General features: G+C 49.8%; 1 protein-coding gene across 1 annotated transcript in view; it reads left to right on the forward strand.

The window, feature by feature from the left end:
• Positions 1–15,814, forward strand: part of LOC146806100 (short transient receptor potential channel 2-like) — a 246,182-nt gene that overhangs the window by 142,351 nt on the left and 88,017 nt on the right. The window contains exon 5 of the mRNA XM_085623432.1: positions 10,068–10,242. Coding sequence (XP_085479558.1) covers positions 10,068–10,242 — 175 coding nt within the window. The remainder of the gene's footprint in view (positions 1–10,067; positions 10,243–15,814) is intronic.

A 15,814-nucleotide genomic window follows, 5' to 3' on the forward strand; every position in this document is an offset into this window, starting at 1 on the left:
CTCCAGCCGGAGTGGCGCCTCGAGGCCCGGGTCGCGCTGGAGCCGGGCGGCCATCTTGTTGCAGGGAGTGGGCACGCGGGCCCGGGGTGGCCGAAAGGAGAGAGGCCATGGACGGGGATGTCCGGGGTTGGTGCGGGTGTCCTGGTGGGAAAGGTCAGCTGGGCCGCGTGCTTGGGCTGCAGGCACCAGGTTGCGGTGGTGCGGGGGCACGGAGGGCCATTCTACGAGGCCGGGTCCAACACGCGTCCCCCCCAGCTGAAAGCCGGAGAGAACTGCCCATCACCTTGGGGGGTTCTCTTCGCTGAGGCGGAAGAACCGGGAGAGGCCGTCAGCGTTGGCGTGGTCCGTACCAGGGCGGTGTTCTACGGTGAAGTCCATTCCCTGGAGGGAGATTGACCACCGCAGTAGCTTGGGGTTTTCTCCTCGCATCTGCATGAGCCATCGCAAGGGCCGATGGTCAGTTTGGACCCTGAAATGAGTGCCGAACAGGTAGGGTCGTAGTTTTTTGAGTGCCCAGACCACGGCAAAGGCTTCGCGCTCTATGGTGCTCCACTTCTGTTCTCGGGGTAGCAGCCGCCGACTGAGGAAGGCGACGGGCTGGTCTAGGCCTTGATCATTCACTTGGGACAGGACGGCCCCAATGCCATGCTCGGAGGCATCGGTCTGGACTATGAACTCCTTGGTGTAGTCGGGAGCCTGGAGGACGGGGGCAGTGCACATGGCCTTTTTTAGAGCATCGAAAGCTTCCTGGCAGGCAGCCGTCCATTGCACCTTCTTTGGCTGTTTTTTAGACGTGAGTTCAGTGAGAGGGCCGACCAGGCTGCCATACCCCCGAATGAATCGGCGGTAGTAGCCCGTGAGTCCCAGAAAGGCTCGGACTTCCGTTTGGGTGATGGGTGGGTCCCAGGCCAGGATGGCGTCGATCTTTGGCTGTAGAGGGGCGACCTGGCCACTCCCGACTTGGTGCCCCAGATAGACTACGGATCCTTGCCCGATCTGGCACTTGCTGGCTTTTACGGTGAGGCCTGCCTGGCGCAGGGCGGTTAGCACTCTCCGGAGGTGCTGGAGGTGCTCACTCCACTCTGAACTGAAGACAGCGATGTCGTCCAGATAGGCCGCGCTGAACTGTTCTAGCCCGGCCAGGACCCTATTTACCAGTCTCTGGAAAGTGGCCGGGGCATTTTTCATCCCGAAGGGCATCACGCGGAAGTGGTAGTGCCCATCGGGGGTGGAGAAAGCAGACCTCTCCTTGGCCCCTTCGGTGAGCGCAATCTGCCAGTAGCCGCAGGTGAGGTCGAAAGTGCTGAGGAACCGGGCGGCCCCTAGTCGGTCAATGAGCTCGTCGGCTCGTGGAATGGGGTGGGCATCGGCTCGGGTAACGTCATTGAGCCCCCGGTAATCCACGCAGAACCGGAGCTCGGGGGCGACACCGGGGGCTGCTGCCTTCGGAACCAGGACCACGGGGCTGGCCCAGGGACTGTCAGAGGGCTCGATCACCCCCAGGGTCAACATCTTCGAGACTTCAGCTTGAATGCAGGACCGGACCCGGTCAGGAACCCGGTAGGCTCGGTGTCTCACCGGCGGGCTGTCCCCGGTGTCCACATCGTGAACACACCAGTTGGTGACCCGGGGGGTCAGGGAGAAGAGGTCGGAAAATTGTCTGAGGAGCTGGCGGCAGTCCGCTTGTTGCTGGGCAGTGAGGGCTGGGGAGAGGTTCACTCCCTCCATGGAGCCATCCTGCTCCTTGACACACAGGAGGTCCGGGAGGGGATCCGACTCATCTTCGGCCCCGTCATCGGTGGCCAGCAGGAGGCTCAGTTCTGTCCGCACGAAGTGAGGCTTGAGGCGGTTCAAGTGCAGGACCCGGAGGGGATCCCGAGGCGACTGGACGTCCACCAAGTAGGTGACATGACTCTTCCTCTCAACCACTTTGTAGGGCACAGTCCATCGGTCCTGAAGAGCGCCAGGCTTCACGGGGCCATGACCCACACCTGCTGGCCCGGCTGGAACTCGACCAGAGTAGCATTCTGGTCGTACCAGCGCTTCATTTCTTCTTGACTCGCCTCCAGGTTGGCCTCGGCCAGTTCTCGGAACCTCCTGGTCTGGTTCCGGAGGGCCAGGACATATTGGAACACATCTCGGGGGGTGGTCTGGGGTGCTGCCTCCCACCCTTTCTTAACCAAACTGAGGGGACCTCGGACGGGGTGCCCATAGAGTAATTCAAACGGGCTGAACCCTAAGGACTTCTGGGGGACCTCCCGGTAAAATTCTTCCCGGGTGGGCCCGCCCTCGTGGCGCCAATGGGCCAACTCGGGTAGATCCCCCAACTCGGGGACCGGGGCGGGGTCGGATGGTGCGGGTTCGTCGCTGGCGACGGACCCTTCCGATGGGGGAACGGGAGGACCCTCGGCGGGGACGGTACGGGCTTCTTCGACCGGGGTGCCCTCGACTTCTCTCCGGGGAGTGAGTCGGGCTGTCATAGATCGGGTGGTGGCACACACCCACTCGGGGAGTCCCATCATTCCTAGGTGGGCTTTGCGCTCTACGTGCTTCCAGGGAGAACTCTCCAGGTCGTTCCCTAAGAGGCAGTCGACCGGCTGGGAGGTTCTTACGGCCACCTTGAGTTTACCTATCACCCCTCCCCACTGAAATGGCACCAGGGCTACCTGACACATACTTTCCCTATTGTCTGCAGATATTACGGGGCAAAAGACATTGGGGAGGATCTGCTCCTCGGGAACTAGGTGCCTGAGGACACCGGTGATACTGGCCCCGGTGTCCCGCAGGGCCTCTACCTGGTGGCCATTGATCTTGACGAGCTGCCCATATTTCTGTGTATTGGACGGTAGGAGGCTACCAGGGATCATTTCCCTATCTCCCAGGGATACTAGGGCCATAGCGGCGGGTTCCCACTCCTCGGCTTCCTCAACCTCCTCCCCCAGGGCTACATTGGCTATCTGTCTCGCAGGGGTGACTTGGGTGGCCATGGGGCACTCTGGGTCATTGGCGTAGTGCCCGGGTTTCTGGCAACGAAAACATGTGACGGTCACCCGGTGTCCTCGTCTCCCAGGGGGCCCTGTTACTGGTGGGGGGGGGGCGCCGGGAAAGGTGGAGGTGGTGTCTTCGGGGGGCTAGGCTGGGACTCTCTCGGCCCTCCCTGGTTCCCTCCCCCTCTCTGGCGGGGTGGTCCCTGACTGGTTCGGGGGTACTCTCCTACCATGCCCCGGGAGACCCGGGTGTTGGTCCAGCGGTCGGCCTCCACAGCCAGCTTCCGGGGATCTGTGAGCTTGCTATCCAGCAGATGTTGACGTAGCTCTACGAAGCAGTTCGCAGCCAGATGTTCCCATAACATGAGATCAGTGAGTTCGGCAAGGGTGGTGACCTTGCTGCCCTTGACCCACCCATCGAAGGCCCGACTAAAAAAGTTTACATACTCCACCCAGGTGGTGCCCGGGATCTTCCTGCAGTCCCGGAACCGTTGGCGGTACATTTCTGGGGTGAGGCCGTATCTTGTGAGGAGAGCCTCTTTCATGTGGCTGTAGGAGGTCTGCAGGGAGAGGGGTAGGTCGAGCAGGGTGTCCCTTCCTTCGCTCAGAAACCGCCCCCACAACCCCGCCCCCCAGTCCTTCTGTGGAATCCGATGAGAGGTCATGGCGACCTCGTAGGCCCGAAACCATTGCTGAATGTCATCGTTTTTATAATATTCTTTGACCACATCCTTGGGGATGTGGACCTTCTGTTCCGCTGGGGGGGCCGTCTCTCGGTTCCCCGAGGGCCTCCCGTCCTCATTTCGGGCCTTGAGCTCGAGTTCTTTTAAGCTGCGTTCGTGCTCTAGTTGGAGCTTTCTTCCTTCGTGCTCCCGTTGGAGCTTCTTTTCTTCCAGTTCGCCTTGTACGCGCATTTGCTCTACCGCTAGCTTTTTCTCCGCTAACTTCAATTCGCCCTCGATTTTGAGTTTGGCTAACTCGAGTTCATGACTGCGGCTTCTCTCTCTGTCCGCGAGTTCTCCCGGGGATAGGCCCCCGTCTGCTACAATGCCTCGCACCTGATTGTCGCTGCTTTCACTTGGAGGGGGTTCGGCTTCGTCGGGGCGCTCCCCCGTGCCTTCCGGGCTGGATGCCCCGGTCTCCACCCAAGTTTTCAGTGCTTTCTGCAAGTCTTCCTTAGTGTTGAGGCCAGTGGTAGCGATTTTAAGTTCTTTGCAAAATTGTTTTAGCTCTTTGTGTGTGTATTCTTCCAGATGCTCCACCTGGAACACTCTGTTGGCGTTGGTTTCTGCGGAGCTCATGGCGCTTCCTTCTGCCATCTTTGTTGGTCGTGCGTCCGTTGTTCACTGTACGATCTCTAGGTGATGGGCCCGAATCCCGTCGCTTGCCACCAATGTTAGACGGCGACCTCAGAGGAGCCCGGAAAGGGGTCCTGACTTCCCTGAGTCCCACCCGTGTAGTATTGTAGCCGGGCACTGGCGAGAGATTCCCCAGGGGGAGGAATCTCGCAACTAGGATCGTACTTCTGGCACCACACGACACAGAGAGACCACACTGGGTATTCTCAGAAACAAGCTTTATCAAATAGGTATCACTGCAAATATGTACAAGGTGAGCACGGGCTCAAGAGTCTCGGAAAGGTAGGGGGTAGCGGGACTGTCTCTGGTAACGGTTCCAAGCAGGGACGTATCCGGCGCACAGCTCACAATCCTCGAGCTGGGGGATACGTGGTCGGAGTCGGGGTCCGGCGGGACCGTGAGAGTCTGGGGGAGCCGCGAGTCACTCAGCGGGCGCAGGTACAGGTTCGGAGGTCTTTACGATCTTCAAGGAGCCGCGAGTCACTCATCAGGGCTCAGGTACAAGTTCGGAGGTCTTACGATCTTCAGGGAGCCGCGAGTCACTCAGCAGGGCTCAGGTGGGTTCAAGTTCCAGGAGCCGCGACCACGTCAGCAGGCTCTCGTTGTTCCAGCGTCGAATCTGCCGGACAGCCTCAGAGCACCCCTTGTTATAGGTCGACCCCGCTTTGATGTCCGGAGTCTGCGCAGGCAGGGGTCTTGTCACCTGGGGGCCGCTTGTCGGGATTTCCTGCTATTGTCTTTTGATCCTTTCAGGGCCGGGTCGGGAGGAGTCCCAGACACCCAGCAGGCACGGAGCCAGCCCGCAGGGAGGCCGGAGGGCCGATCGAAACCCATCGTCCCAGGGGAGTTCAGAGGTGCGATAGAAACTGCTCCTCCCTCTCTCATCCCCTGGAAGCGTGATGTCCTCCAGCCGGAGTGGCGCCTCGAGGCCCGGGTCGCGCTGGAGCCGGGCGGCCATCTTGTTGCAGGGAGTGGGCACGCGGGCCCGGGGTGGCCGAAAGGAGAGAGGCCATGGACGGGGATGTCCGGGGTTGGTGCGGGTGTCCTGGTGGGAAAGGTCGGCTGGGCCGCGTGCTTGGGCTGCAGGCACCAGGTTGCGGTGGTGCGGGGGCACGGAGGGCCATTCTACGAGGCCGGGTCCAACAGTGACTGATCATAAATTCTGCTAAAATACTACATCCACTCCAAAGCAGGAATCAATTCATCAGCAGAAGGAGCAGTTGAGTCCTCAAAAAACACATAATTAAAATGTTTCCAGAAGGAGCTGCTATCTTTCATCTCACTGAGTAGAACCAAACTCTCCCACACTTCCTCTCTAATGCTGGCTATCCTGGTCTTTAAATGTAAAAATTTAGCAATTTGTCTACATCCTCGAATTCCCCGTCTATCTCTGGGTATTGTGTTTAACGCAGCCCTTACGTTTTAGTGTTCTTATATGCAAGTCAAACCAACCAAGATATTTTTCCTTCTTCACTGACTTAGGACCATACAAAAGAGCCTTACGCGTACCACCAATAACATCACATGAGGACCCACCCACAATTTTACTTGCACTGTCATCCAGACAAACTATACATTCTGCTGTATTCCACGCAATGAGGTCTGAGATCAGCCACGTGGTTTTCACTCGGCTCCATATGATCCTTTTCCCAAACTTTCTATCCATCTTGACATCTTCTATTACATCGAATACTTTAACAGACCCTGCACCATACATCTCACAATAATAATCGGATTATGGTCACTAACACAGTTTGGGAATTACAGAAAATTCAGAAACAAATGGAGACAAGTTATCCGTCACCGGATTATACTAGTTGTCCTCTACCTACAATCGTGGCCATGGTGGGATGTGACGAAGGGCATAGATCATAAGCAAGTACAAAACTCAGTTTGATAAAAAGATTATTTAATGCCTCTCTAATATCATTATATTTAAAATGAGACTGATCCTCCCCACGGGTGTCAACTATCCTACATGCCTATATAGGGGTAGAGGGTATAAATGTGCATTAAAATCCCAAGCCCACAGGATATAAATACCCTTTATCTACAGACTGTATATGGCGTTCATGTCATTTTAGCAGTGCAATAACATCGATGCTTTGATTATTTTAAAAGTGAATTGCCATCAATTGTGTTCCCCCTAACATTTCTAGACCCCAAAATTGTTAATATGGTGAAACAAGCCTTGTCCTCCATATTTTCCCTGGTAAAACAAGCAAACCCACAATTGCTCGCCCGCCCTTTCCAGAGTCTGCCATAGATGGCATAGCAGGAGTGTGATATGTCAAATAGCCAACTACGTGGAAGGTATTACATGCCTATGTCTCTTGTAAACATAGGACCTTAAAATCCTTACCAAACATCACCCAATATTTATTGATCAGTATGGAGGAAATCCTACATCACCCTATCTTTATTGATCAGTATGGAGGAAATCCTACATCACCGAATCTTTATTGATCAGTATGGAGGAAATCCCTGCCGTATATCAATATTTAAAGTGCAGTTTTTGATTCTGTTCTTCGCGACCTCGTTCAAGTGCCGCAATCTCTGGTGCAGTAGTAGAGTTGTTATCATCAACTACAACAAAGGGAACAACTCCTACCATGCCTTCTCAATCTTCAGTGTGTTAATCGCTACATCAATATAGTTGTTCAGTATGATCAAGAAAAGTAAATCTATGATAGGTATGAAAAGTTCCAGCTCTGAAGAAAAAGCGAGGCTCTGTCAACGTGTATCAGGTAAGTTTATTCAAAAAAGAGCCATACAGCTGCCAGGGCAATCGACACGCCAGCGAGTGCCCTTTAATTCAAACCCTGCACTGCAGCATTCCATTCTACCCTTTTACTTTACCTCATTCTACATTTTACATTCATTCTTCCAAGTTAGACCCAACAAATGATGCCCTTTATACCAAACCCATATAAACCAAACCATCCCACAAGAACAAAAGTAAACCTCTACATGTATCAAAACATTACACACAGTCTCACAGATGGCTTCCTCTCTGTAGGGGTTCTCAAAACACAAGTGTCCTTTGATGTTGACAGTGAACCCTTACAAGGCTCCCTCGTCCCGAGCCCTTAGACGACATATAAATTCTCCATCATTTTACTTCAAACTCAGCTTCTACAAATATAGTTTTTCCTTGTTTCACCATTTGCCATCCTCCAGCATAACAGCCACTGCTTCACAGGAAGTACTTTCTTAGGATCAGATAATTACCCTTATAGATCAAACTAGGTTATTTAACCCTGGCCCAACCCCTCTCTTTGACTGCTGCCTCATTTTGTCATCTCCCCCACACACATACTTTGGGCACTTTCACATCTACTCTTCACTGGCCCCTTTTCTCTTCCAACATGATCAAATCACTCATCATAGGATGCACCAACTTAGTAGCAGCCAGCCACCCCTTAAGCAGTGAAACAGGAGACTGACCAGTGACCGCATCGGGAGTGGTGCGCATCACCCACAACAAATCCTTAAGCTCCTTACCTGAATCCAAACCGCTAGCTAAGGACAACTGCACAGCATCTTTCATGAGTGACCTGTTACACCACTCCACCAAACTATTGCTCTGAGGGTGATACAAAGATGCAGTTACAAGCTTAACACCTCAATGAGTCAGAGAGTTGCAAAACTCGCTGGAAGTGAATTGCACCCATTATATGTTACCAATTCAGTGTGAGCACCCGCCCTTAGAAACACAGATTGCAAGAAATGTATGACTTCCACGATATTAGCAGTTTTCGCAAACCCTATCTCCGGGCAATGTGAAAAAAATTCAATTAACAGAATGCCATATGTACACTTTGCCTTGAGAACATTCATGGGACCAATTATGTCCATACACAACTTCGATCAAGGTTTCTCATGCACAGGAACCACTTTGACTGGACTAGCAACAGTTACTTTGGACTTATCTCTGATGACACATGCCACACAGTCTCTCAGAAAGTGCTCCAGCTCTCTATCTATTCTTGATCCCCAAAACGCATCCCTGACCCCCCTCTTCATAGCTCTCATGCCCACATGACCTTCGAGAGCCAGTTTCAGTACCCTGGCACACATACTCTGGAGAACCACCAAGAAATCAGCACATCTTAGAACACCATTGCTCACGCTTAACTTCAAGAAAACCAGATAAAATTAAAACCACAAAACAACATCTTAAGTGGGAGGCCCAGCTCTGCCTCTGCCCTCTTCTTGTCTCCGTCTGTCTCCGTCTTCAGAATCAAACGCGTGCTTTAAAGCGCCGAGGTCCCACCTCCTCCAACAGGGCAGTGCCCCTGGTAATCTGGCTGTGTCCAGCCATCACAGCCTTCTCAGTTTTGGGGACTCCATGCCCCACCCTTCAGACAGAGAGACAAGAGTTCTGTGCTGGCTCCAGTTTCTCAGAAGACTCAATTATGCCCTCGCTGGCGGTGAATGATGCCATAAAATAACTCCTTCCAAGCTGACGTCATCCAACAATGGAACATTCTAGAATGGCTATTGTTGGTGATTGTTAGAGATTAGGACTGAATAAAGAGAACTGCTTACTTCTCTCTATACTGGAGGAGCCCTTTAACCTTCTAATCAGGAAGCCTCCTTGGATGGTGCTAAGAATATACATGGCGAGGAGTTTGCAAACATGAACACAGTCCTAGGTCCGCCCTGAAACTCTCTGGCAAAGGCGTTGGCGACCCACATATGTTGGCAATGTCGGGAGAGGCCCAAGTACTGCAGGTCTGGCACCGAGTGACTGGTCCTGGCCCAGCACCCGGGGCAGTGTGCAGACCACGAGGGCTCCTGCTAGATGTGAGCCTTTTAAATATGTGTACAAACGTCTTCTCTGAGGCTTCTGAACAGGTCCATGGCCTCAGGGCGAACGAACGAAGTCTGTAATAATTTCATGCTTCTGTAGAATTAACCGAATCGCTCAATATAAGCAAGAATTCTAAGGCCATTGTGTGGGCTCAATAATACACATGCTTGCGTGGACTTGACTTGTTTACAGTACATACCTATACAAAACACATTCCTGTTTGGCCAGCTTCTCGGCGTGATGGGCGAAGGGGATTGGCTGAGTATCCTCCAATCAGAGAAAGTCGCAAATGTGGCTTTGGCCCAAGTCATTCGATGTTCGAAGACAGAGATTGCTTCTGTTTTCATTGCATGCATGTTAGAAACAAGCCCGCTGTTTTAGTAAGATACGGTAAAGCAGCAGTCGTTCATGCTACCACTAGGTGGTGCCAAACTACTAGACAAGCGCATTAGAATTCCGTTTCAATCGGGGAATGGGAGCATTTCAACTGTAAATTTGTCGGTAGCGCGGAAGATCTTTCCCCCGTTCCTTATAATAGCGCAGACATGTCTTAGTTTACCTCAGTCTCTCTGAATTTGACATTTGTTATTCGCATTTAAATTTGTTGTTTTTCAGGTAAAATTAAAATCAATTATTCTTCAGGTAAAATTACAATCAATTAAAGTGTGATAATTATGTACAAATTGTTATGATCGTTTTTGGATGATGATATATTTCGTTCCCTAACACGATTTACCTTTGATATGTACATATATGGAATATTTTACTGTTACAGTTGTTGCTGAATGCTAAAATGTTAGCTTTTTCTCTAAGGTGTATCTTTCTTGCACTCCTGTATGTTAATATTGCTCGTACAAACTAACATTCTTGATGTGATTTCTCTGTGTCTTTGCTCTCGGTGTCTAGCCTGGAAAAATGCTGAAAATCCCCGTGCTGAAGTTTCTCCTGCACTCGGCCTCCTACCTCTGGTTCCTCATCTTCCTCCTGGTCGAATCTCTGGTCATGGAGAGCAGACACGACATCTACGCCGGCAGGAGCCAGACCGTCTGGCAGAACTCCTTCCACATGATCTGGGTGGCAGGTGGGTCTGGCAGTGGCTGCCTTCCTCACTCCCAGATTTCATCCCTTCGCTCGCTTCCTCGCTCCCAGGTTTCATCCCTTCGCTCCCTTCCTCGCTCCAAAGTTTCATCCCTTCGCTCCCTTCCTCGCTCCAAAGTTTCATCCCTTCGCTCCTTTCCTCACTCCTAGGTTTCATCCTTTGGCTCCCTTCCATGCTCCCAGGTTTCATCCTTTGGCTCCCTTCCTCTCTCCCAGGTTTCATCCCTTTGCTCCCTTCCATGCTCCCAGGTTTCATCCTTTCGCTCCCAGGTTTCATCCCTTCGCTCCCTTCCTCGCTCTCAGGTTTCATCCCTTCGCTCCCTTCCTCTCTCCCAGGTTTTATCCCTTCGCACCATTCATTGCTCCCAGGTTTCATCCCTTCGCTCCCTTCCTCGCTCCCAGGTTTCATCCCTTTGCTCCCATCCATGCTCCCAGGTTTCATCCTTTCGCTCCCAGGTTTCATCCCTTCGCTCCCTTCCTCGCTCCCAGGTTTCATCCCTTCCTCGCTCCCAGGTTTCATCCCTTCGCTCCATTCCTTGCTCCCAGGTTTCATCCCTTCGCTGCCTTCCTCGCTCCCAGGTTTCATCCCTTCGCTCCCTTCCTCGATCCCAGGTTTGATCCCTTTTCTCCCTTCCTCGCTCACAGGTTTTATCCCTTCGCACCCTTCATCGGTCCCAGGTTTCATCCCTTCACTCTCTTCCTCGCTCCTAGGTTTCATCCCTTCACTCCCTTCCTGGCTTCCTGGTTTCATCCCTTCTCTCTCTTCCTTGCTCCCAGGTTTCATCCCTTCTTTCCCTTCCTCGTTCCCAGGTTTGATCCCTTTGCCCCCTTCCTCGCGCTCAGGTTTTATCCCTATGCTCCCTTCCTTGCTCCCAGGTTTCATCCCTTCTTTCCCTTCCTCGTTCCCATGTTTGATCCCGTTGCTCCCTTTCTCGCTCTGTTTTTATCCCTTTGCTCCCTTCCTTGCTCCCAGTTTTCATCCCTTTGCTCCCTTCCTTGCTCTAAGGTTTCATCCCTTCGCTCCATTCTTCGCTCTCAGGTATTATCCCTTTGCTCTCTTCCTCGCTCTCAGGTTTCAGCCCTTTGTTCCCCCATTCATTAGCTGTTCTCACTTTATTCCGTTTTCTTTGGCTAGCATCGTCACAAAATACACTTCTGTCAGCAAAATCTATCCTTTCCTGGCTTCTCTCCTGATTAATTTTAGTCTCTCAAAGATTTAGTTCAGCCTTACTGTGGCACAAATGTATGAGGGCATGGCTAGGTTATGGCTGTGTACTGGGGGTGAAAAATAGGAACTCCTGTATATGAGCATTGAGTGAGAGAGAGAGGGACTCTGCATTCACTTGATAAACTTTCCTTGACACACACAATATCTTCAGCAAGTTTTTCCAAATACCTGAGAATATAGGAAGTTTTCAAACAATTTCCTCCTATAGATATTAGTTTGACTGATACTCCTTTCAGTGATTTACTCGCTGCTCCCCAGCATAAGGACCTGCTTGGCCACCTGTATCTCTTGCTGCTTGAAGCCTTTCGGAATAACTTGCAGCCTTCTCCTACATCGCCCCTAAAGCATGGCACGGCCTGCCTCTACACATAAGAGCCTCCTTCTCATTTCTTGAATTCTGCAAGATCCTGAAGACCTGGCTCTTTGAATAGTCACTCCAGGCCCTAGGCGTGCCTAGACTCTTACCTGCTCAACGCAAAGATACCCTCCAGGGTGATAGTGTGCTATACAAATCTGTATAACATATAACATAACATTACATAACATGGCATAACAATTTGTCCTATAGATGGTTTTCTCAACAAGATAAGCTTGTTACTCTGGAAAATATACGTAAAAGCATTACTCTCCAACATAACTTTTAAATATATGTAGAAGTAAGGTTAACCATTACAAAATCATTCGCGATCTTTGCTCTACACCTCCAAGATTATTCACCTGGGCCTCTGGTAAGGAGTCAACATGGTTTTAGTGCGCAAATACAGGACCTCGCACGATCCAGGTTTTTGCCAGTTGTGCCAGGATTCGGGATTCATGGTATCAGGTTTTTAGGAAAGGAAGTGAACTGCTTGGTATCACATTGCTCCCCTCTCCCAAACTCATATAGCTCGGACTCTCATCCGGTATGCGCCAGGCATCTTCCGGTGTGTACATTTTATAATGTTAACTGCTAGATTGTGCATAGCAAGAGTCTGGTTTGACAAGGATCCCCACAACGTGTGCGGGTTGTAGTCTGATTTTGCTGGTATCTGTGGGATGAAGACATTGTTTATGCAAAATGACCAGAACATCACCAACTGGTGAGTATTTGGAACCCTATCATTACTTGGATGCAGATGATTTACCCTTTCACCCAGACGTGGCAGGAGCTTAACTTGTTCTTATTGTTATTTATTCACTAGATGTACTATGTATTGCACTTTGTCTTAGGAGTAATGAACGTCTGTTCACTACCATGGCTATTTATAAGCTCGCTTACAGTTTTAGGGCCAGGTTTAGAGTTTAGCGGACGGGTTACTCCATCACAAACATGACGGATATCTTCCTACTGTATCACAAGTGCATTAGGATATGAAGCCCTTCTAATAAGGCGGATGAGAGTACCTTCCACCTAAATCAGACTCTACGCTTATACATATTTTACACCTAATATGGAGTACAGATTTTAAATTATTTGTATCATATTTTGAATAAATAAGTACATAATAAAAAAAAATAAGCAGATGCAAGAATTACAAGATCACACAGGTGCATTTTAACTCTCCACAGGATATTGGAATTTTGAACCTGGAACCCTTGCACATATTTATAATTAATACTCTTGGGCAAGATTATTCAGCCAGGTTTTACTGCTGTAAACACGTAGGTAGATAGGACAGGAAAAGCAGTGTGCACATATGGACATATATCACTATTGCAATTATCGTGTGTGCATATGCCACCCAATTTGGAATCCAGTTTCAGGCGCAAGTAGCCTGTTGCTGAACCGGGGCCTTGTTCACAAGTCAGGAGGAAGTTTGGTGCTGGGTGGAAGTTTCCAGCTCTTTTGTGGTGAACGTGTTTGACAAATACGATAGTCTGTTCTTTAATCCAGTTTTTCAGGACTTTGATTGTCAGCGACGTATAAATGAATAACGTTACTAACAGGGCCAGTGTGTCTGTACTCCTTGTGAGAAGAGGCTGGGCAAGATGGCTGGGTGTTAGAGAAGGCCCATACTAGTCATATTCTCTGGAGATAGTGGTTGGAAGCTCTATTAATTGAAGTACTGTTGTTCTAAGAGTTTGCTATGATCAGATCTATTATTGATTGGGTAAGTTACCCTATTGCTATGGCGTGCTTGTTTGTGTTTATTATTATTTCTAAAACTTGTGTTGTCACATTTTTTGAAGCTCTGCATTTTTATTGTCATCTTCATCTAACTTTATGTTGTGAAGAGTTTTTTGGAAGATGGTTGATTTTACGTATTTGATTTTGTGTATCTTACTGTATATCTATATATGTGGCATCCAGTGCCGGCTGGTAGGCTTTCGGCGCTCAGACAGGGGCTTGGAGGCTGGGCATGTTCTCCATTAAGGTTGTATAATAAAGCCTATGGGGAGCATGCACAGTGCACATGATGGTTTGGCCGGCCTCATGCGCACTTTAGGTGCAGCCACCACTCCTCCTCCGGCCTCGACGTCAGGGGAACCCGACCCGCCCTATAAACCTGGCTGCTCTGCAGTGCAACTGTAATAGTAATAATAAAATGATAACGGACGTTCTGTTATTATCATTTTATTTTTACTTTGCGCTGCTTTAAAGCAGTGGGTGATACTCCTCCTCCTTAGCAGATGAGCCGCCCCTGATGGCTTCTGTTTTTTGTGGTGCACTTTTGGCTTCTGGGCCTACAGTCCTTGATTACACTTTATTAGTAGCTTTGCCCTTGTTTTTTTTCTGTAGCTTCTTCGGAGCCACAGTTTGTAGTGCAATCTCAATATAGTTGCAAAAGTCCTGTTGCGACAGGGCCGGCTCCAGGGTGGTGCGATTGGCGCCACTGCAACAGGCGCAGACTTGAGGTGGGGGCGTAATATTTGCAAGCATATTATCAATTTAAAAGCACCTGCTGCCGCGTTCCTGGACTCCAGCAATTTTCAGGCATCAATTAAAATGTCAAGATAACTCCTGTGATTAATCGTCTTCCTGGAAAGAGACAGGAGGTTTGTCTAGTGGAAGTTTTGACTCGTCCTAAGGTAGCACAGAGGGTTAAAATGCCTGCTGCTAAGAACGTGCACCATGCAGATAAAAAAGTGCATATAACTTAAATAGGTCAGTGGGTTACTGCTCCTGTAAGAGAGCTCCTTTTGTTACTTGTCCTTTATAAGTCAAAATCCTAATATAGAACACTGAGCTACTAACTGTCATCCTAGAGCTGCGTGCAAACTGCAAGGAATTTGTTAGAGCTATATGGTTTGCCCAGTCTTTCATTATCCTAATCTTGCCAAAAGGGTTAATTTGGGTAGAAAACAATTCTTATTATTAAAGAGAACCCCTAACAATGATGTTATGTTTTAAATTCTGAATTGGTTCTTTTCCAGAACAGGGACTCTTTAAACTATATTGCCAACCAGTATCAAAGACATGTCCCTCCTACACTACACCAACTCCTGTCCGATGTAACATTTCCTATACACTGATTTACAGACATGATTGGCTCTGTGCAATGTGTGTGTGATGTAAAGTGCTCTGACAACTTACACTGGTATGAGTGGTGCTATAAAACTAAATGAATCTGAGAGACAGTGGTTATGGAGACTTGAGGGGCGCTGTTAAAGGGTGCTAGTGAGGAAATCCGTGGCAGAGGTGGTCATTGGGGGGGCGCCAACAAACATTGTCGCACAGGGCGCCACCAGTGTTGAAGACGGCCCTGTATAGCGAGATGTTGTTATTATTTACCCTGGTTAAAACAGGGTCTGGTAAATCTATGTCAACGTTGGAAGTTTTTATGTATAATTGTTAATTGGGCCTTTGAATTATGGGTTTGGGCAGGGTCTATGTTTTTCTTTCAGTAAGAGTCAAGGCATAATAATTAGTGAATGGTCATTCCAAAAGAGTGGCGTTAACTTTTAGTTCTTTGTGGCTGTGTTATGAGTGAACAATGGTCTAGTTTCTGGCCGGTTCAATGGTTTTGGTAATTGTGATAAGGGAGACGCACAGAGCCAGGGATTTAATGCTGGGCCTGTAGCCCCTGCAGCGCGGGGTCTTAGGCCCGCCATGTAGGGGGGCCTAAGACCTTCAAGCGGCCCCATTAAGACCAAAGCCAATGAATATCTGTGACATATCAGAGCTTCAGGGTCCCTACACTTCCTTCCGGATGGTTGGGGGCAACATTTACCATTACTCCACTGCACAGCTCACTCAAGTAAGAAATCATGTCTTTGGCTTTCCTGGATGTATCAGCTTTAGGTTAAAAGCTCTTTAGTATTTCGGAGGCCAGAGCGTGAGGAATTAATCATGTGGTCATGAGCTGCACATTTTAGCTGCCACATGGGTAGATTTTGGTGATGACTA

This window comes from Triturus cristatus, chromosome 8 (assembly GCF_964204655.1).
Source record: "Triturus cristatus chromosome 8, aTriCri1.1, whole genome shotgun sequence".
NCBI lineage: Eukaryota > Metazoa > Chordata > Amphibia > Caudata > Salamandridae > Triturus > Triturus cristatus.